The sequence below is a fragment of the Jaculus jaculus genome, chromosome 19 (genome assembly GCF_020740685.1).
Source record: "Jaculus jaculus isolate mJacJac1 chromosome 19, mJacJac1.mat.Y.cur, whole genome shotgun sequence".
NCBI classification, from domain to species: domain Eukaryota; kingdom Metazoa; phylum Chordata; class Mammalia; order Rodentia; family Dipodidae; genus Jaculus; species Jaculus jaculus.
This window is the reverse complement of record NC_059120.1, coordinates 37,762,324-37,785,058: the sequence shown is the minus strand read 5'-3', so window position 1 is coordinate 37,785,058 and position 22,735 is coordinate 37,762,324. Positions and strand designations below refer to the sequence as shown.

General features: G+C 41.0%; 1 protein-coding gene across 2 annotated transcripts in view; it reads right to left on the bottom strand.

Annotated features, from left to right (window-relative positions):
• The window catches only part of Dennd2c (DENN domain containing 2C), a 99,196-nt gene that overhangs the window by 38,611 nt on the left and 37,850 nt on the right, over positions 1–22,735 (bottom strand). For both annotated transcript variants that reach the window (XM_045138738.1, XM_045138739.1), the window contains exons 2-5: positions 8,583–9,558; positions 6,864–7,000; positions 6,339–6,451; positions 3,519–3,689 (exon numbers count right to left, since the gene is read on the bottom strand). In XM_045138738.1, the coding sequence (XP_044994673.1) occupies positions 3,519–3,689; positions 6,339–6,451; positions 6,864–7,000; positions 8,583–9,373 (1,212 nt within the window). In that variant the 5' untranslated portion in view covers positions 9,374–9,558. The remainder of the gene's footprint in view (positions 1–3,518; positions 3,690–6,338; positions 6,452–6,863; positions 7,001–8,582; positions 9,559–22,735) is intronic.

The following is a 22,735-nucleotide window of genomic DNA, read 5'->3' as shown; positions in this document are numbered from 1 at the left end:
GCTTTTAATCCCAGCACTTGGGAGGCTGAGGTAGAAGGATTCTTGTGAGTTCGAGGCTAGCATGAGACTACCCAGTGAATTCCAGGTCACTCTGGGCTAGAGCAAGACCCTACCTCCAAAAACAAAACTATGTGTCAACACAGTTCCTTGAGGAAAATGTTCCTTTTCTCTTTTGTTCTTGTATCTTTAGCCATTCTACCAATCAACAGGCTATGATTCAATACATCACAAGAAAAAGTATGTGATAAATTTAAAAAATTTTAAAAAGAAAAATGTGGGCAACACATGCTTCCAATATACAGGTTATTCATAAATTTTTAGATGGGTTTTTTCTCTTAAAAGATTTTTAAAATTATGAATTATCAAAGTTTATTTAGGGAGAAATCACAAATTGTGGGGTTAACTTAAGAGAGAAATCACAGATTGTGGAGTTTAAGAAGCATGCTCTTATATGGAAATACTGCATAGTTTATAAAGTTTATTGAAGAGAAATTGAGATTGAAATATTTTTGTAATTGTCACTCATGTGAAAATCTGCTAAATATTACCACTACAAAAAGCAAACAAGAGAATCCAAAATAAGAAAGCACTGTTGGGCTAGATACATGGCTTAGCGATTCAGGTGCTTGCCTACAAAGCCAAAGGATACAGGTTTGATTCCCCAGGACCCACGTAAGCCAGATTCACAAGGTGGCACATGTATATGGAGTTCATTTCCAGTGGCTGGAGGTCCTGGTGTGCCCATTCTCTCTCTCTCCCCCAATAAATAAATAAATAAAATATTAAAAAGAAGAAAGCACTGTTATGGTCTATAGAAAAGATGTATGGGAGCAAATAGAAAGACCCATAATAGCATAATTATTAATGTATATTTGAACAGTATAATTGAAAGTTGGCCCAAATATTTTGAAGGAAACTACTGCTATGTAGAAATATCAGATTGAGCTGGGTGTGGTGGCACACAACTTTAATTCCAGCACTTGAGAGGCAGAGGTAGGTGGATCGCCATGAGTTCGAGGCCACTCTGAGACTACATAGTGAATTCCAGGTCAGCCTGGGCCAGAGTGAAACCCTGCCTTGGAAAACCAAAAAAGAAAAGAAAAGAAAAGAAAAGAAAAGAAAAGAAAAGAAAAGAAAAGAAAAGAAAAGAAAAGAAAAGAAAAGAAAAGAAAAGAAAAGAAAAGAAAAGAAAAGAAAAGAAAAGAAAAGAAAAGAAAAGAAAAGAAAAGAAAAGAAAAGAAAAGAAAAGAAAAGAAAAGAAAAGAAAAGAAAAGAAAAGAAAAGAAAAGAAAAGAAAAGAAAAGAAAAGAAAAGAAAAGAAAAGAAAAGAAAAGAAAAGAAAAGAAAAGAAAAGAAAAGAAAAGAAAAGAAAAGAAAAGAAAAGAAAAGAAAAGAAAAGAAAAGAAAAGAAAAGAAAAGAAAAGAAAAGAAAAGAAAAGAAAAGAAAAGAAAAGAAAAGAAAAGAAAAGAAAAGAAAAGAAAAGAAAAGAAAAGAAAAGAAAAGAAAAGAAAAGAAAAGAAAAGAAAAGAAAAGAAAAGAAAAGAAAAGAAAAGAAAAGAAAAGAAAAGAAAAGAAAAGAAAAGAAAAGAAAAGAAAAGAAAAGAAAAGAAAAGAAAAGAAAAGAAAAGAAAAGAAAAGAAAAGAAAAGAAAAGAAAAGAAAAGAAAAGAAAAGAAAAGAAAAGAAAAGAAAAGAAAAGAAAAGAAAAGAAAAGAAAAGAAAAGAAAAGAAAAGAAAAGAAAAGAAAAGAAAGATAGATCAGACTGCCCTTCCAGTTGCAAGGAGAGTGCAAACACTCTTCAAGGACAGAAAGCTTGCTCCTCTACTTACTAGACGCAAGCACATGCGCCTCACGTTGGCACTCTGCAACAACCCCACAAAGGCTTTTACTGCAGCAAAGAAAGCAAGGTGGAAAAGAGCCACTGGGATTAGATCAGGAATTTCCCTTCCAGGGATGGCTGGAGCCATCAAAGGGGAAATAAATGAAAATTGCCTTTCTTATGGAATGTCCCTGATCATACTTCTGAAACCCAAACTTGTATTACATATGGGACATCCTATAAGGTAAGGATATAACCGGAGGTTACACAGGAAGAATGCTAACAGCCTATTCCCACTAAACAATCCAGGGGTCAGAGCTTCCCCAGGGAACAGTGGCACACACTTGAAGGCTAAAGCCAGAGAATTGTGAGTTCAAGGCCAACCAGTGTTTCATAGCAAGACTGTCTTTCCCCACATTTTCCCAAAATCCTTTGGAAAGGAAGTGATGGTCATCTTACCTGCCACCAGGAAGAGAATAGGTTTCTAGTATCAAGGCCCACAGTGCATAAGACAACATGAAATCAAAAGTCCTGCCAGGCATGATGGTGTACATCTTTAATCCCAGCACTCAGGAGGCAGAGGTAGGAGGACTGCTGTGAGTTCGAGGCCACCCTAAGTCTACATAGTGAATTCCAGGTCAGCCTGGGCTACAGTGAGACCCTACCTTGAAAGACCAAAGAAAGAGAAAAAAAAAAAAAAAAAAAAAAGCCCTGCAGAACCTCCTCAGGTCTCTTGCTCTTTCGTACTGCTGGGGATTAAACCCAGAGCCTCGTACACACTGGGCAAGTTCTCTAACTCAGCGACTCCATGGTCCCTTCTCACATCTCACTTAACCCTGCTCTCCGCAATTACTAAATACTTGTTAATGCTAATTCAACACTGAGAAATCTTACATGGAATCCCTTAGGTGTTTGTATTCTTCCCACTATGAACACATGGGCTGCTGTGTGGGGCCCTGTGGGAAGCTCCTTCGAATGCCAGCATGATCTTCCTGAGGAGAAAGCTATATCAGGAAACCTGTCAATTCTTTACTTCTGAGGGTTTTTGTTTTGTTTTGTTTTGTTTTGTTTTTCGAGGTAGAGTCTCACTCTCTAGTCCAGGCTGACCTGGAATTCACTATGTAGTCTCAGAGTGGCCTCAAGCTCACGGTGATCCTCTTACCTCTGCCTCAAGACTTCCCAAGGAATCAATCAGCAGTCACCAAACCAAGAAATACCTGTGACTTTTGTTTAATGTTAAAGTCAGATATAAAAATTGTGTACTAGCCAGGCATGGTGGCGCACTAAGGAATGAAAAAGGTGGCCCCAATGAATGGCAAATTCTTCATACTGAAAATTTGTGAACTCCAACACAAATCTGAGCTCACTTGGCACATACATTAAGTCAGAATAATACTGAAACCAATAATAGCCTATCCTTTTATGAGATTCTGTGGCTTTCTTGAAATAGCCAGCTGATTTCTAACAAGCACTTAGACAACTGAAACCTTTCATATCATATCAATTTTCCAAATCCATAAGGAAAGAATGGCAAAATCTATTTGCATAGTTTCCTGCATAAACGAAAATTGAAAATTCAAGGCTGCTTTTCAACTCTTGTAAGTCCAACAGTTCAGTTCTCTAGCTCATTCATTTTAATCTAACATTTCTTCCTTCTCCTTTATCAAAACGCTGAACTGAAAGTTCTAGAGTACTCACCCTTGGCAGATTTCTCTTCTTCCTATTTGCAACTTCTCCAGCTCGGAAAAGTTTCCACTCCGTTAAGGTGACAGGCAAAGTGGTGTCCTTTGTGAGCTTTGATCGTAAGTAAGCCTGTGAGTTCTTCAGTTCCATAGTCTTCCGGTGAAGGAAGAGAGGTTTGGGAGGAAGCTGAAACAGCAGAAGTCAGACTGGTCAAGATAATGCCGATGCTTCCACACCAAGGCAACGCTTGAGAAGCCCCCATCTTTTCTTAAAACTGTCATGTTTTCTTAAAACTTAAAACTATAATTTCTTTTTTTAATTTCAAATTTTTATTCATGATTATAAAAAATACCCCATGGTAATGCCCTCCCTTCCCCCATTTTCCCCTTTGAAACTTCATTCTCCATCATATCCCCTCCCCATCTTAATCAGTCTCTCTTTTATTCTGATGTCATGATCTTTTCCTCCTCTTATGATGGTCTTGTGTAAGTAGTGTCAGGCACTGTGAGGTCATGGATATCCAGGCCATTTTGTGTCTGGGGGAGAGCACATTTGTAATTTCTTTTTTTAACCACTGGTAAAGTAGCCTATTTTCTAATCCAAAGTTCTACTTCTGCAGTTTAATCAAACTCCCAGAGAATAGCAGCTCAAAAGAGAGATCTCAAAGCTGGTTGGAACTAGATAGGTGATTCAGGTCATAGGTGATGGGAGACTTACCTGGGAGTGTTGGGAACTAAGGGCTGTGAACCGTGGGTTGTGACCCCCAAATGAGTCAAAAAGTATTTTGATATAATGAATGTGAGAGTTATAAAAAATATGGTACCACTAAAAAGGTTTCTGAATAGGCAATAACCAAAACTTAGTTCAAATTCCAACCCACAATGAGTCTGAGGTGTCTGTGCCATGCTCACCCGTGTCAAGCTTTGAACCAGACTGTTAAAAGTTTTCATTTCAAAAATTGCTATTTGAGTCGTTAAGGTTCATAAAACAAATCACCAAATAAATTTTGTCTTGTGATTTGGACAGAATTTCCAACAATTTCTGAAATGACCCTAAATATCCTTTTGCTGTTATGTACAGTATAGGGATGTTGTTGCAGTCAGGTTTGCATTGCTGGAGAAAACACCCCACCAAGAGCAGCTTGTAGGAAGAAAGGGTTTATTTGGCTTACAGACTTGAGGGGAACTTTCATCATGGCAGGGGAAAACAATGGAATGAGCAGAGAGGGTGGACATCACCTCCTCACCAACATCAGATGGACACCAGCAACAGGAGTGTGTGCCAAACACTGGCAAGGGGAAGCTGGCTATACACCTATAAGCCTGCCCCCAATACACTGCCTCCAGGAGGACCCAATTCCCAAATTACTACGAGCTGGAGACATGGTATTCAGAACACATTATGCACCTGAATCAAGCCACCACACATGTCTACTGCCACCTTGAAATCACAGCAGCTGTGATTATTTGCATGAAATCATCATAGGATGGGACCATGAACATTCCCTTGTGGAAGGGTTCCTTCCCTCTCTGAGGCTACAGAAGCAGTTAGTAATTGCTAGGGGCCAGGGAAAGTGGACATTTTGGTTATGTAACTGCATAGACAAGCTAAAAGAAAATATAGGGCTGGAGAGATGGCTTAGCGGTTAAGGCGCTTGCCTGCAAAGCCTAAAGACCCAGGTTTGATTCCCCAGGACCCACGTAAGGCAATGTACATTGTAGTACATGCATCTGGAGTTCGTTTGCAGTTGCTAGAGGCCCTGGTGTGCCCATTCTCTCTATCTCTATATGTCTCTCTCTCAATAAATAAATAAATAAACTTTAAAAAAGAAAAAGAAAATATAGATCAACTGAACAATGCTGAAAATGCTCAATGTCGTACAGTATCAAATATCCAGCCAAGATTTAACTCTTTATGTGAAATAAAGCACACCCATCTCATTGGCATGCATATTTGCTTCTGTCATTTATAAATGGAAAACTTATAGGTATGCCAAAAATTGTATTAAAATAACTTCATGATTTATTAACAATAAATGCTTGATTTATATACCTACTACATACCTATATATCTGGGGTCAGGTAAAAATTTCTTGAGCAAAAAGAGGCTGAAAGTAGAAAAAGTTTAAAACTCTTATCTAAAGACTTGACTTGTTATTTATTTATTTATTTATTTTGGTGGTGAGGATCAAACCTAGGGCCTCACAAATGTTAGGCAAGTGTGCGAAATACTAAAATTATAACAAAAGTATCAAGGCAAAGAAATTTTTTTATTATTTATTTTTTGGTCTTTCTAGGTAGGGTCTCACTCTAGCCCAGGCTGACCTGGAACTCACTATGTACTCTCAGGGTGGCCTCAAACTCACGGCAATCCTCCTACCTCTGCCTCCTGAGTGCTGGGATTAAAGGCATGTGCCACCATGCCCGGCTAAAGAAATTTTTTTTTAAATTAATTTATTTATTTATTTGAGAGCGACAGACACAGAGAGAAAGACAGATAGAGGGAGAGAGAGAGAATGGGCGCGCCAGGGCTTCCAGCCTCTGCAAACGAACTCCAGATGCGTGCGCCCCCTTGTGCATCTGGCTAACGTGGGGCCTGGGGAACCAAGCCTCGAACCGGGGTCCTTAGGCTTCACAGGCAAGCGCTTAACCACTAAGCCATCTCTCCAGCCCCCAAAGAAATTTTTAAAAGCTATGCACTGTCATGAAAAAAACACACCAATACTAAAACCTCTATTCCAGTGCCTCAGTATCAGCCCGAGTAAACCTTTTAACCTTTTGGTACGAATTATAAACAAGATTCTAAAGTCTTCTTCAACTAACCCTCTGATTATACCTTGGGTGCTCTGAAAGGACTTTTAGGGGGAGGTAACTTCCACGCTGAAGGGGATTTCCAGATGGGTAATGGCTGCATTGGAATATCTTCATAGGGATTTTCTCTGGTGGGATCTTTTTAAAAAAATAAAAAAAAACAAATGCTTAGAACAACACAGGGATTACAGCTAGCAAAGGAAATTAAAAACTAATGACATTTAGTTTTCTTATTCTATACTACTATAAAGATATAAGTTCTCAAGAACAATGGCATTTGAAGTTTCTAAATCAATTAGGTATGTGGAATGAAGCTAAAAGAATTTTCAAAATGCTATGCCATCAACATTTACTCTGAAATGAGCAAACCATTACATCAGTTATAAAACTCATTAAGAAGTGAAAGAATTTACATACCAAATGCTTTCATATTAGAAAGACAAATCTACAGCAAGATACATTTGATTGTAAAACAAAATAACACCATGTAATAAAGGGCATCACCAAATACATACTCATTAAATTTAATTGCAATGCTGTGGACACCTACATATGATATCCTCATAGATATTGTCCTCAGATTGTGTGTAATAAAGTCCTGAACCAGAACTTCTCCCAAGTTCTTCATGAACCTTCTGTGCGTTCCGATTGCGGAAGTGTTGAATATCCTCAAATTCAAAGGATTTCCTTAAAAGAGAAGATATATTTATTAAGCTATACCTTTATTTTTAAATTTTTATTTATTTATACATGTGTCTATGTGTGTGAGAGAGAGTGTGTGTGTGTGTGGATGGGCACACCATGGCTTCTTGCAGCTGCAAAGGAACACTGCGTGCTTGTGCCACTTTCTGTGTCTGGCTTACCTGAGTGACTTGAGAATTGTACTTTGGGTGACAGGATTTGCAAGCAAGCACCGTTAACCACTGAGCAATCTTCCTAGACCCTATTTTAAAGTTGCATCTTTGGGGCTAAGGAGATGGCTTAGCAGTTAAGGTGCTTGCCTGCAAAGCCTAACGACCAAGGTTCAATTCCCCAGTACCCATGTAAAGCCAGATGCACAGTGCTGCGTGTGTCTGAATTCGTTTACAGGGCTGGAGGCCCTGAGGTGCCCATTCATCCACTCTCTCTCTCCCCTTCCCACTCCCCTCCTCTCTCTGCTTGCAAATAAATTTAAAAAAAATTAAATATATAGAAAGTTGTATGTTTTAAAACTGATCTTTAACTGCAATGGGAAGAAGAAAGAAATTGACTTGTGTGCAAAATCACAAAGGTGTTTGTGTTTTTATCACAGAGTGAAGAATAGTAAATGAGGTTGGCACCCTAAGGACTTGAACCAACCATATTTATGCTCCTCAGTAGGTTTTTTTTTTTTTTGTTTGTTTGTTTGTATGGTTTTTTTTTTTTTTTTTTTTTTTCCGAAGTAGGGTCTCTCTCTAGCCCAGGCTGACCTGGAATTCACTATGGAGTTTCAGGGTGGCCTTGAACTCACCAGGATCCTCCTACCTCTGCCTCCCAAGTGCTGGGATTAAAGGCGTGCGCCACCACGCCTGGCTAGCTCAGTAGGGTTTTTTTTTTTTTTTTTTTTTAATTTTGTTAATTTATTTTATTTATTTGAGAGAGAGAGAGCTTGGGCATGCCAAGGCCTTCAGCCACTACAACTGAACTCCAAACACATACACCATCTTGTGCATATGGCTTATATGGATCTTGGGGAATTAAACCTGGGTCTCTTGGCTTCACAGGCAAACGCCTTAATTGCGAAGCCATCTCTCCAGTCCCCTCAGTAGTTTTGTTTTTGATTTTGTTTTTTTAATTGCATTACTAATGAAAAGGAACCACATGTCCTAAATTTAGTGAAGAAATATACTTTCCTACAAATTATTTTTGGGGGGCAGCATACAAGGGTGAGATGAGGTCTTGCTGTGGACCCCAAGCTGGCCTCCAACTCACTACAGAGCGCAGGCTGGTGATCCACCTGCTGCAACCAAGTGCTTGTAAGTTCAGGTATGCCCCACTGCACCCAGCCTATGAATTCTGAAATACAGATACAGAAAGGCTTTCTGATGTCCTTAGGTGGTCAGAATGTCACAGATGTTACCTGTAGCTCTATACTTCTGCTTCTTCCTCCCTTGCCTGGGCCCCCCCCCCCACATTAATCAACACCCTTATGTTCAGATTAGGAAATGGAAATTGATTTGAAAGGAAAGGTCAGCTCAATGATTCTGTAAAGTCATACTTACAAAACATTATCTGTAAAATGAAAACCTACCTCTTAGATCTCCCTCTGATTTTCCCACCATAGTTCTTTGGTCCAGAAGGCTGAGGGGAGGCCAAAGACGACTCTGTACAAGGACAATTTTCACAGTACTTCTTGTCACAGGGTCTTTCTTTACAAGGTATACCACCAGACTCTGATAAGTATCTGAATGTCCGACGAGGTTTTGGCAAAGGGTTTATAGAAGGTCCACCTTCTTGCCCTTCAGGTTCACAATAAATATTTTCTAAGCTCTTGGTTACTCCACAAGAACTATCCAGAGCTCTGAGATTCAGTTCTTTTTCTATAGAGACACAATGTTCTAAAGACAAATTCAAGACTGGAGGAAGTGCTTCTATTTTTTTCCACAGTATTTGAGAGGTATAGAAGTTTCCTGGAGGTAACGAAGCCTCTGGATCTTTCTGGCTTTCAATCTGTCTGACCCGAGAACACACCCAGCTGGATGCTGACTCATCTCTAGAGGGACACGTGTCTGTGTATTCCTGCTTCTCATGCTCTTCCTTGCCATAAGCTTCATTCCTAGGAAAGCTCACATTTTGAGAGTTGGTTATATCCACTGTTTTGCTCTTTCCCTCACTGCTAGGATTCTTTTTAGGATGAATCTCTTGGTGACAGTTATATCTCACTCCAAAGTCCTTTGGGTGCCACTTAGCTGGATTAGATATACCATTAGTTCTTCCTTCCCACTGAGAAATTTTTTGTTTGATGTTTTTGCAGTGGCTTCTTGACAGTGTCTGAACAGCAGAACGAGAAAACCCAATATCCATATTCCCAGCTGGGCGCATGTCACATGGGGAAGCTTAGAAAGGTTCCATTACATGTTAACTGGGAAATGGTGTACTCTTCATTTTGGCAGGACTGAAATGCTCAGTATTTTCCTTCCATGTTTAACTTGGAAATATCTTTTTTAAAAGAACAATTTTGATCATTGGTCCTTGTTGAAATGCTTATAACTCTATTGTGAATAATCCTATTAAAACCAGACAAGAAAAAAAATGAAACAAGAATATGTTAACATAGTTTTACAACTCCTTTCTCTAAACTTCACTAAAACACTGTTCATCTTGTCTTCAATAATTAGTTTACATTGTATCCATTAAACTATTCCTAACAGTGAGATACTTCTCAAGTTTTCAGCTTCAATATTCTGCTGTTTCATTTTTTTTCTGTAAAAATAAGACTTATCAGAGATTACACATAGTAATATATTATTTGCAATCAATCACTTCTCTCTCCCTCTCTTTCTGTCTCTCTCCCTCTCTCTTTGCGGTACTGAGGACTGAATTCAGAGCCTCCTGTACACTTGACACGTTCTCATGGGAACTAGAGAATCAAACCTAGGTCCTTAGGCTTTGCAGGCATGCGCCTTAACATCTAAGCCTTCTCTCCAGCCCTTTGTGAAGGCTTTAATAACACAAAGAGCAATGAAATGTTACAAAAAATCTATATAAGCAGAACTACATCAAGTAAACAAAAAGTGTACTGTAGACAAGTGTCAGTTTACAGACACATCTCTAGCCAATCCTCCTCCCATCTTCTGCTGATAGATAAGATTACCCCACTAGCACGGGTGAGCAGCACAGGTCCCCCACACACTACACTGAAGAGAATTCCAAGCTGCTGCTGAGAGTTCAACATCAAAGTAGACTTAAAGCACACCCACCACAGCCAGGGAATTTGTCAGAAGTGAGGGTGGAAGGAATGTGAGAGCCAAGGGTGGGAGGGAATATTCAGAGACATCGCTCCACAACCCCGGTGCCCCCCACCCAGCACCACAATGACTGACTGCTGCCCCTACAAGTCACATCCCACACCTCCATGGTGAAGACCAGCAATCCCACTGAGGAGGCCCTCAGTGGAGTGGGGGCAGGAAAGAAGGGAAACGATGGTTCCAACACATGATGTGTCAATACAGTTTCTACTTCAAAACAATCATAGCCTACTTCATCACTGGCTGAGTTTCCTCTCTGCAACCACACCCTTGACCCACATCAGCAAAAGTATAGTCACCCTCACATTCTTTCCTTTCCCGGGAGGCTTCACTAAGCACTGTACACTGTTTCCTCAAATGTGAAAGTTGGCAGAAAACGCTTCCTGCCATAAAGCAAAAAGACCTGCTCTCAAGTTCTACTACATCGTGGTTATAAATAGCCAAAACTTCCTGAGGTAGGCTCATCCTTCCTCCAGCTCTGGCTGTGTGGCCCTGATTAACAAGCAGGAAAATATCTTAGAACAGCTGTCAGTACAGCTACCCCCTCCAACACACACACAGTTATTGTTGGTAGAAAACCGTTCTTCAAAACTTCCATCAACTTCATTTAAACCATTTCCAAATGTTTTTAAACTCATTTTATTACTGTATATTAGGTGTAAAAGTTTCATTAATATCATAATGAAAGCACTTTGATCATATTCACCCTCTCTATTACTCTTTCTTAATCTCACCACTTTTTGTTTTTGTTTTTCAAGGTAGGGTCTCACTCCAGCCCAGGCTAACCTGGAGTTCACTATGTCTCAGGGTGGCCTTCAACTCATAGCAATCCACCTGCCTCTACCTTCCAAGTGCTTCTAGCTTCCATGAAGGAATCATGGAAAATGTGTGATGTCTACCTTTAAAAACATTCCCACTAATGTGTAGGAAAATCAGCTTTGCAAGAAAAGAAACACTGGTGATGCTCTAATGTTTGAACACAAAACTACTCTAGAAGACTTAAGAAATTAAACGCATGTGGACTGGGGAAACTGAAACGAACAAACCAAAGCCACACAGAACTTCTATTTTGGGGCTGGAGAGGTGGCTCAGCAGTTAAGACACTTGCCTGCAAAGCCAAAGGACCCAGGTACAATTCTCCAGGTCCCACGTAAGCCAGATGCACATAGTGTTGCATGCATCTTGAGTTCATTTGCATTGGCTAGAGGCCATGGCATGCCCACTCGCCCCCCACCCCCTCTCTTTTTCTCCCTTTCTCTGTCTCTAAAAAAGACATTTTTTAAAAAAGAACTTCTATTTTATTTTTGTTGTCTGAGACAAGGTCTCAACTCTGGAGCCTAGGCTGGCCATCTCACCCAGTCTCCAGAATGCTGAGTTACAGGCTTCAGCCAAGTCTTTTGATAAAATATGAATACAGAGAATGTGAAGATTCATTCATCCCAGTACTGTTGAATATGAAAACAAAAATTCTTTTCTTGCTTCTGAAATTTATAGGGAATTTCTGGCTTTGAGAAGCCTTTAAGACTTGGGGTTTCTTCACTATGGACAAGAAAGGACTTGTTTTCTCTGGTTTCTGGGAATATCCTAACATATCTGGTCCTTTTTGAATGATTCTTGCCTTTCTCTACTTTTCATTGATTAACATGCTCTAGCATAGGTTGGTCAAAAAAAAGGTGAAATTTTCCATGGCTACAAAATTTTTTGAAAATTACTTATTTAATTTGCAAGCAGAGAGAGAGACAGACAAAACATTTACAGCCATATATCCCTGAATATGCCCAGTCTCAGAAACTAAGAAGGATGCCACTACCAACAAACTTCAGATGTGCTACTTTGTGCATATGGTTTTACATGTGAACTGAGGAATCAAACCTGGGCCAGCAGGCTTTGAAAGCAAGTACCTTTAACTATTGAGCCATCTCTCCAGACCCATTTTAAAAATATTTATTTATTTTTTTTCGGAGAAACAAAATCTGAATTTATTAAGTAATGCACTGATGGAAAGGTGAGATTCAAATATATCTATTAATCACAAATTCCATCTCCTCTCTTTTCATCAGATCACTTTTAAACTCAGTTACTAAATTGAGTTACCCAGAAACTTCTTCGAAGACTAGATTAGGTTTTTACTATTTCTCTTCTAACACAATTTCCATAGAGATCTCCATTTGGTGAAAGATTTTACACACCACTCACGACCTACATTGTAGATACCTTCACTGTAAAATATTTACTTATTTATTTATTTATTTGAGAAAAAGGCAGAGACAGAATGGGCACACTAGGGCCTCCAGCCACTGCAAATGAACTCCAGATGCAGATTGCTTATGTGGGTCCTAGGGAACTGAACTAGGGTCCTTGGGCTTTGCAAGCAAACACCTTAAATGCTAAGCTATCTCTCCAGCCCCCACTTTTTTTTAACTTGGGAAATTTGGCTGGCAACAAATGGCTAAGTATTCACACAACAAAGTAATGATGCACACCGGGCTGGGTGACACGATGGTATGCGAGAGGCAGGAGTGCAGCCCAGCAGCAGAAGAGAGCTCTTACGGTGCTCCATGTATGTAGTAACACAGCGAAGCTTCCAAAGAGTGAATAAACTAATTCAAAGGTAGTATTAAGCCAAGTATGATAGCCAAATGCCTGCAATCCCAGTACTCAGACGATGGCACAGAAGGATGAAGAGTTCAAAGTCAAGGCCGGGCGTGGTGGCATATGCCTTTAATTCCATCACTCGGGAGGCAGAGGTAGGAGGATCACCATGAATTCGAGGCCACCCTGAGACTACATGTTGAATTCCAGGACAGCCTGGGCTAGAGTGAGACCCTACCTCAAAAAAAAAAAAAAAAAAAAAAGTTCAAAGTCAGCTAGAACACTACCACCAACACCTTGTCTCCACACACACAATAAAAACCCCAAAACATGAGTAGGGTCAGGGGAGGGGATACAGAAGAGGAGTGGTAGGAAAAGAATTCATAAAAATTTAACTCACGGGGGGAAGAGATGGCTCAGTGGTAAAAGGTACTTGCTTGCAAAGCCTAATGGCCCAGGTTCAATTCCCCAGTACCGACATAAAGTCAGGTGCATAAAGCACATGTGTCTGGAGTTTGTTTGTAGTGGCAGGAGGCCCTGGTACACCCATTCATTCTCATCCTCATCTTCATTCTCATTTCCCTTCTCTCCCCTTGCAAATAAATAATTTTTTTAAAAAAAATGTTGTATAAGCCATATGGAAAACCACATCTTTGCTAGTTAATGATACATATGTTAAAAAATGAGCAGTTTAGGCAAAAGTACCCTGTGGAGGTGGATAACACCCAGAAGCCATGTTGTTAGAAAACTTTCAGTACAAGGGATGGGACACCTTCCAGTAAGTTATTGGCTTGGGCTGCAGGTCACTGAGGAATCAAGCTGGAGCTGAGCTGCACACCTCCTCCCTGTTGACTAGTGTTCATGATGCTGGAAAGAGCTATGCAGCACAGTCTTTTCAGGGAGAGAAATCACCAGTGGTCTTAACCAGCAGTGGACCCTGCAAGCCTCACAGCTGGCCAAACAGGCCAAATAAACCAACTGGTGTGGCATGTCTGTTTGGGGGAAATCCAATCAATCACTCTCTGGTTGGACTGGAAGTCCACTCCATTGGAGGGAATACATGCCTGGTACTGAAAACCTATTCAAAAGCCTATGGCTGGGGAGGCCATGAGCACTATGGAGGGAAACTACCACTGCTGTCTCCCTAAATGCATATATTATGCCCACCAAACTGCCCTCTAACCACATATGTCCACATATAAATGTTGTCCTCATTTTTGGTTATAGAAGCTTCTCTTCAGATGGCAATGACCACTGAGGTGACTCAAAACTCACCATAGTGCTGAGAAGAAGGGACAGTGGTGTGTTGAGCTCTGAGATATTTCTATAACACACTCCAAGGCTCAGGGACCATGGCATAAGAGGTGGTGCAAAGAATGTAAGAGTGAAAGAAAAGGAAGGACTGCCTATACTGCTGTCTTCCAGACACAAAATGGCCTGATATTCTACCTACACTAGACACACGTAACAATGACATCAAAACAGAAGAGAGTCTAATTGGAAAAAGAAAGGGTTCAGTGGACGGGATTTGGAAGAGGAAAATGGGGTCATGGGAGGAAAGTATGATCATGGTATACCGTCTATACTTAAAAGACAACAGCGGGAGGAGGGACAGACGAGATGATTTAGCAGCTTAAGGCACTTGCCTATGAAGCCTACTGAACCAGGTTCGATGCCCCAGTACCCACGTAAGCCAGATGCACAGGGTGGTACATGCATGTGGAATTCGTTTGCAGTGGCTAGAGGCCCTGGCACATCCATTCACTCTCTCATAAAATAAAATAATAAAATTAAATTGAAAAAAAATGATATGGCTGGGCATGGTGGTAGACGCCTTTAATCCCAGCACTCAGGAGGCAGAGGTAGGAGGATCACCGTGAGTTCAAGGCCACCCTAAGACTACATAGTAAATTCCAGGTCAGTCTGTGCTAGAGTGAAACCCTACCTTGAAAAACAAAACAAAACAAAACAAGACAACAGAAAGATGGGTTCAAACCCTAGCATTACAAAAACCAGGGTGTGCAGTGAAGATACTCAACAGTGGACACTGCAAGCCTTATATTTGGCCAGCAATAGTGGCACGTCTGTTATGGGGGAAACCAATTGCCCTCCAATTGGACTGCAGGCCCATTCCATGGGAGGGAATACATCCCTGATACTGAAAACTTAAAACAGGGGTAGTCATGAGCCCTAGGGGTATAAATATGCTGTTGTCTGGCTAAATGTATATACTAGGCTTATCAAACTGCACAGTAAGCACTTCTGTTACTGTTCACACCCTTATATTAATGCTACTCTCACTTTGGGTAGAGAATCTTCTCTTTTCAGATGGCAGTGACCTTGGGATGACTCAGAAGGTATCATGGTGATAGAAAGAAATGACCACAGTGCTCAGTACTGTAATATCTCAATCATACCTTCCAAGGCTCAGGGTCTAATGCGGAAGAGGTGGCGGAAAGAATGTAAGAGCCAAAGGAAGGGCACAAAGTGGCCTGGATATCCATGGCCTCACAGTGCCTGACACTACCTGCATAAGACCATCAAAAGAGGAGGAAAAGATCATGACATCAAAAATAAAAGAGAGACTGATGGAGATGGGGAGGTATGACAGAGAATGGACTTTCAAAGGGGAAAGTGGGGGGAGGGAGGATATTACCATGGGGTATTTTTTATAATCATGGAAGTTTCTAATAATATAAAATAAAATAAAATAAAATCAGGGTGTGAAGGCACACACATGTAGCCCAGAACTAAGGAGGTAGAGGCAGAAGGATCAGAAATTCAAGGTCATCCTTGGCTATGTATCAGGTTTGAGGTCAGCCGAGGATATATAAGACCCTGTTTCCACCTTCAAAAAAATAAATATACAAGGCTGGAGAAATGGCTTAACTTGGTTAAGCACTTGCCTGTGAAGCCTAAGGACACTGGTTTGAGGCTTGATTTCCCAGGACCCACATTAGCCAGATGAACAAGGGGGCACACGCGTCTGGAGTTCGTTTGCGATGGTTGGAGGCCCTGGTGTGCCCATTCTCTCACTTTCTTTCTCTCTCTCTTTCTCTCTGTGTCTGCTGCTCTCAAATAAATAAAAAAAATGAACAAACAAAAACAAAATTTAAATAGAAACTCTTAAAAAAAAAACAGTTTCAATGACTTATTAACTACATGTTAACTCTTTAAAGCTGATTTTAGAATTCTATTTTTTGCTAACTTAAGACTTTGTTTTGTCATTTTTTTTGTGTGTGTTTTTTTTTTTTTTTTTTTTGATTTTTTGAAGTAGGGTCTCACTCTAGTCCAGACAGACCTGGAACTCACTATGCAGTCTCAGGGTGGCCTTGAACCCACAGCAATCCACCCACCTCTGCCTCCTGAGTGCTGGGATTAAAGGTGTGTGCCACCATGCCTGACATGTTTTGTCTTGTTTTTTTTGAGACAGGGTCTCATTCTGTAATCTAAGATGGCCTGGAACTCACTAGCTAGTTCAGGCTGACCTTAAACTCACACTAATCCTCCTGCCTCAGCCTTCCAAGTGCTGGCATTATGAGCATAAGCCATCATGCCTGGCTACTCAATTAAGCACCTCCTTCAGGGATCCCCTAGTTTGCCAGAGCCTTTATACCTGTTCTTGATCCCCCGCTCACTCTCTCGCCCCAACCTCCACTATGGATCCATATTTCACCCCCTAAGTGATGGCTCAGTTTTCAAGGTCTCTTTCAACCTTTATATTTTTGAAACCTCACCTAAATGCAGCCACACATGCTTGTAGCCCAGGATGCTGTTCACAGCATGCTTCAGGAATTCTACCTGAAGCACATGTACTGAAAACACCTAACAGCACTAATAAGTTATCAATTTATAAAACTGCTTCTTTTTTTTTTTATTTTTTTTAGAGAGCAACAGACACAGAGAGAAAGACAGATAGAGGGAGAGAGAGAGAATGGGCACGCCAGGGCTTCCAGCCTCTGCAAACGAACTCCAGACGCGTGTGCCCTCTTGTGCATCTGGCTAACGTGGGACCTGAGGAACCGAGCCTCGAACCGGGGTCCTTAGGCTTCACAGGCAAGTGTTTAACCACTAAGCCATCTCTCCAGCCCTAAAACTGCTTCTCTTAATACTGTCAAAAGAGTCAACTACGTCTACAGCTATTAAATATGACTGAAGCGAGGGCAGAGCACATGTGCTTACAATGGCACTCTCACCAGAAGAGGCAGCAGAGCAGTCACAGTTCCCTGGGAGAAAAAAAAAGGGGTGGAAATATGAAAAATCAAGTATGCTTTTTAAATAGTTTATTTATTTACTAGAGAAAAAGTGCATAGGTACACAAGGGCCTTCTGCCACTGCAATGAACTCCAGACACATGTACCACATTGTATGACTGGCTTTATGTGGACACTAGGGAATCGAACCGGGGCCTTCATGCTTTTCAAGTAAGTGCCTTTAACAACAGAGCCATTTCTCTAACCTAGTTTATTTTAATTTTCTGGCACATATATATGTGTGCGTATGTGTGAACTGAGTGTGTGCGCATATGTGGAAGCCAGAAGTCAACATCTGAGTTTCTTCCTCAATCACTCTGCATCTCACTGAGACAGGGCCTCTCACTGAACCCAGCACTAACCTAGTCAGCTGGTCTAGCTAGCAAGCTTGCTCCTAGGATTACAGGCATACACTACCATGTCTAGCACTTAATTGGGTTCTGGTGACCTGAACTCAGGTCCTCATGCTATATGCACAGCAAGAGTTCTTACAAACTTAATCACCTCCCCGGCCATTTTCATGTATTTTTTGCTGTGGGTATGAGTATAGTATTTGCATGCATGCATATATATGCGTATTTGTATGCATGTAGGTCATGTGTGTGTGCGGGTGCACAAGCAAGTGTGTGCTCGTGGAGGTCAGAGCTCGACATCAAGTGTCAACTTTAAACACTTCTCCGCTATTTTTTTTTTTTTTTTGAAGTAGGGTCTCACTGTAGCCCAGGCTGACCTAGAATTCACTATGTAGTCTCAGGCTCGCCTTGAACTCATAGCAATCCTCACAGCCAACTGCCACGCTCAGCGCACTACTTTTATTTATTTATTTATTTATTTTGAGATAAGTTCTCTCACTGAACCTGGATCTCACCAATCCACCTACACAAGCTAGATGGCAAGCAGCAGGGATACCCCGTCACTGCCTCCCTAGTACTGGGATTACAGGCACGCACCATCACATCAGACATGTACTTAGAATCCGAACCCAGATCCTCATGCTTACAAGGCAAGCACTTTAGTTTTTTTAATTATTTTTGTTTATTTTTATTCATTTGAGGGCTAAAGAGAGAAAGAGGCAGATAGAGAGAAAGAATGGGTGTGCCAGGGCCTCCAGTCACTGCACACAAATTCCAGATGCGGTGCTCCCTTGTGCATCTGGCTAACATGGATGCTGGGGAATTGAGCCTCGAACTGGGGTCCTTAGGCTTCATAGGCAAGTGCTTAACCACTAAGCCATCTCTCCAGCCCCAAGGCAAGCACTTTAAAAAGCACAGACTCAAGCCAGGTGTGGTGGTGCACACCTTTAATCCTAGCACTCGGGAGGCAGAGGTAGAAGGATCCTCATGAGTTCAAGGTCAATGTGAGATTACAGAGTGAATTCCAGGTCAGCCTGGGCTAGAGTGAGACCCTACCTAAAAAATAATAATAATAATAAAAAGCACAGACTCATGGGCTGGAGAGATGGCTTAATAGTTAAGGTGCTTGCATACAACGTCAAAGGACCCAGGCTCGATTCCCCAGGATCCACATAAGCCAGATGCACAGGTGGCTCATATGTCTGGAGTTCATTTGTAGCAGCTGGAGGCCCTGGAGTGTCCATTCTCTCTCTTTATCTGTCTCCATCCCTCCCCCCTCCCTCTCTCTCATATAGATAAATAAACTCACAGGTATATACTCAAGTAATTTCCACAAAGTAGGGGAAGAGAAGTCTTTTCAAAGCAACTCCGTAATGAATGGGTATCCACAGGTAAAAAAGTGAACCCTGACTATTACCCACATCATTTGTAAAAGTTAACTTGAACTACATTATGAACCTAAACATAAAAGCTACAACTATGAACTTTTTAGAAGAAAAAAATCATTTGAGAAGAAAATTGTTTCTTATATAACATAAAAATGATTAACCAATTAGAAAAAAGTCAAATTAGACTTTATCAAAATTAAAGCCTTCTACTTATCTAAAAATATTGGTTTAAAATGAAATAACAAGCCACAGACTGGGATAAAATATTTAGAACACTACATGCATACACACACACACACACACACACACACACACACACAGACAGACAGAGAGCAAGTGAGCAAGCATGGACTTAAATCCTGAACAACTGAGTAAGCCAAAAACTACAATTAAAACATGAGTAAGGTAAGAATAGAGCATTTACAAAAGATTTATGAGTAGCCAATACTCACAATAAAGCACACACACCAACATTAGTCACCAAGGAAATGAGCAAGACACCATTACATACCACTAGGATGGTTCCAGTTCAAGAGAGACACCGCCAAGCGCTGAAACCCTGGCATTCTCAAACATGGCTGGTATGGTACGGTCCAGCCACTTCACAAACAGTTGGTACTTCCTTACAAACATGAGGCTACCATATGACACAGAAACTTCACAGTAGGTTTTTCTATGAAAGGAAAGCATGTGTTTTCACAAATGCTTTTGCATGGATATTCAGAGCTGCTATATTTGGAACAGCCTTAATCTATAAAGGACCCAAAGGTTGTTTATAAATGCATACACACAATGTAACAAAGCCAAATGCAAAATGAAACAAAAAGTGTAAAATAGGGTCTGAAGAGATGGCTTAGTGCTTAAGGCACTTGCCTGCAAAGCCTAGGTTTGATTCCCCAGGACCCATGTGAGCCAGATGCACAAGGTGGTGAATGCGTCTGGTACTCATCTGCAGAGGTTGTTGGCCCTGGCACGCTCATTATCTACCCCCCCACCACACACACACACTTCTCTCTCTCTCTCAAATAAATAAACCAACTTTAAGAAAAGTATGAAATATGTTTTATGTCAACATTAATTTACACAGTATTTTTAGTTATAAAGCACTTTCAGTTAATCTGTCTCCTTTCCTCCTCTTAACAAGCCATATAATTTTGTTTGTTTGTTTGTTTTTATTTCTTCAAGGTAGAGTCTCGCTCTATTCCAGGCTGACCTGGAATTCACTGTGTAGTCTCAGGGTGGCCTCAAACTTATGATGATCCTCCTACCTTGGCCTCCTAAATCCTGGGATTAAAAACGTGCACCACCACGCCCAGCAAGCTGTTTGTATTATTGTACATAGAAATATAGGTGAGGATATTTAGCTTGGGAAAGTAAATGAGTTTTCCAAGATAAATGTCCAAGATCTTTCTTCTACTTCACAGCTATTAAAAACAAAGGTTAAAGCCGGGCGTGGTGGCGCACGCCTTTAATCCCAGCACTCGGGAGGCAGAGGTAGGAGGATCGCCATGAGTTCGAGGCCACCCTGAGACTCCATAGTGAATTCCAGGTCAGCCTGGGCTACAGTGAGACCCTACCTTCAAAAATCAAAAAAAAAAAAAAAAAACAAAGGTTAAAAATAAAAGGTGGGCTAGAGAGATGGCTTAGTGGTTAAGTGCTTGCCTGTGAAGCCTAAGGACCCCAGTTCAAGGCTCGGTTCCCCAGGCCCCACGTTAGCCAGATGCACAAGGGGGTGCACGCGTCTGGAGTTCATTTGCAGTGGCTGGAAGCCCTGGCGCACCCATTCTCTCTCTCTCCCTCTATCTGTCTTTCTCTCTATGTCTGTCGCTCTCAAATAAATAAATAAATAAAAATGAACAAAAAAAAAAATAAAAGGTAAAGCCAGGCATGGTGGCACATGCCCATTTAATCACAGCACTCAGGAGGCAAAGGTGGGAGGACTGCCATGAGTTCAGGGCCACCCTGACACTACATCGTGAATTCCAGGTCAGCTTGGACTAGAGTGAAACCCTACCTCCAAACAAACAAATAAATAAATAAATGGTAAGGGCTGGAGAGATGACTTAGGAGTTAAGGCACTTGCCTGTGAAGCCTAAGGACCCAAGTTTGATTCTTCAGTACCCATGTAAGCCAAATGCACAAGGTGGCACAGGCATCTGGAATTCATCTACAATGGCTAAGGGCCCTGGCATGTCTGTTCTCTCTAAATAAATAAATAAACCTTAAAAATATTTTAAAACTAGGGGGCCCAAGTCCTTCCGATCAAGGCCCAAAAGGGAAAAAAAAACTTTAAAAAGTAAAAATAAATAAATTATTAATTAAGTAAAAGGTAATAAAAATTTTGTCACAGGTAGATATTGAGTTCTCTAACTGGTTCCCAATAAAAAGGAAGAGGAGGGGCAGAGAAGATATTTCACCAATTAAAGGTGCTTGCTTGCATAGCCTGCCAGCCCAGGTTCAATTCCCAAGCTACCTACATAAGCCACACATCTAATATTTGTTGGCAGTGGCAAGAGACCCTGAAACACACATACAGAAATAAATAGTTTTAAAATGAGAAGATAGGTGGAAAAAGCCAAGAAGACTTGAGTACTTTAAGAGAAAACATTGCCAGTAGCCAGGCATGGTGGTGCATGTCTTTTAATCCCAGCACTTGGGAGTCAGAGGCAGGACAGTTTAGAGTTCAAGGCTATCCTGAGACTACATAGTGAATTCCAGGTCAGCCTGACCTAGGGTGAGACCCTACCTCAAAAAAACAAAGACAGGGCTGGAGAGATGGCTTAGCAGTTAAGGCATTTACCTGCAAAGCCAAAGGACCTTGGTTCGAAACCCCAGGACCCATGTCAGCTAGATGCACATGGTGGTACATGCATCTGGAGTTTGTTTGCAGTAGCTAGAGGTCCTGGTACACCCATTCTCTCTCTTTTCCTCTTTCTCTCTCTCTCTCTCTCTGAAATGAACAAATATGTATGTATGTATGTATGTATGTATGTATGTATGTATGTACCAAAACAAAAAAAAGAAAGAAAAAGAAATTGTCTAAACCAGGCGTGGTGTGCATGCCTTTAATCCCAGCACTCGGGAGGCAGAGGTAGGAGGATCACTGTGAGTTCAAGGCCAGCCCGAGACTACAGAGTAAATTCCAGGTCAGCTGGGCTAGAGTGAGACCCTACCTCAAAAAAAAAAAAAAAATTAAAATTAAAAAATAAAAAGAAAAAGAAATTGTCAGGCTGGAGACATGGCTCAGTGGTTAAGATGCTTGCCCAGAAAAAGCCTAATGACCTGAGTTCGATTCCCCAACACCCAGGTAAAGCCAAGATGCACAAAGGGGCATATTCATCCGGAGTTCATTTGCAATGACTACAGGCCCTGATACACCACCCATTTTCTCTCTCTCCTTGCCTGGCATTGTGGCTCATACCTTTAATCCTAGCACTTGGGAGGCAGAGGTAGGATGATCATCATGAGCTCAAGGCCACCCTGAGACTATATAGTGAAGTCCAAGTCAGCCTGGGCTATATCAAGACTCTACCTGGAAAAACCAAGACCAAAAAATAAAAAATAGCCGGGCGTGGTGGCGCACACCTTTAATCCCAGCCCTCAGGAGGCAGAGGTAGGAGGATTGCCGTGAGTTCGAGGCCACCCTGAGACTACATAGTGAATTCCAGGTCAGCCTGGGCTAGAGTGAGACCCTACCTTAAAAAACCAAATAAAAATAAAAATAATTAAATATAAATTTTCTTTTTCAAAAGGAAAAGTGTGTGTGGGGGGGGTATTACCATGGGATACTTTTTATAATTGTGGAAAATGTTAATAAAAATTGAGAAAAAAAATAAAATTTCTTTTCTGT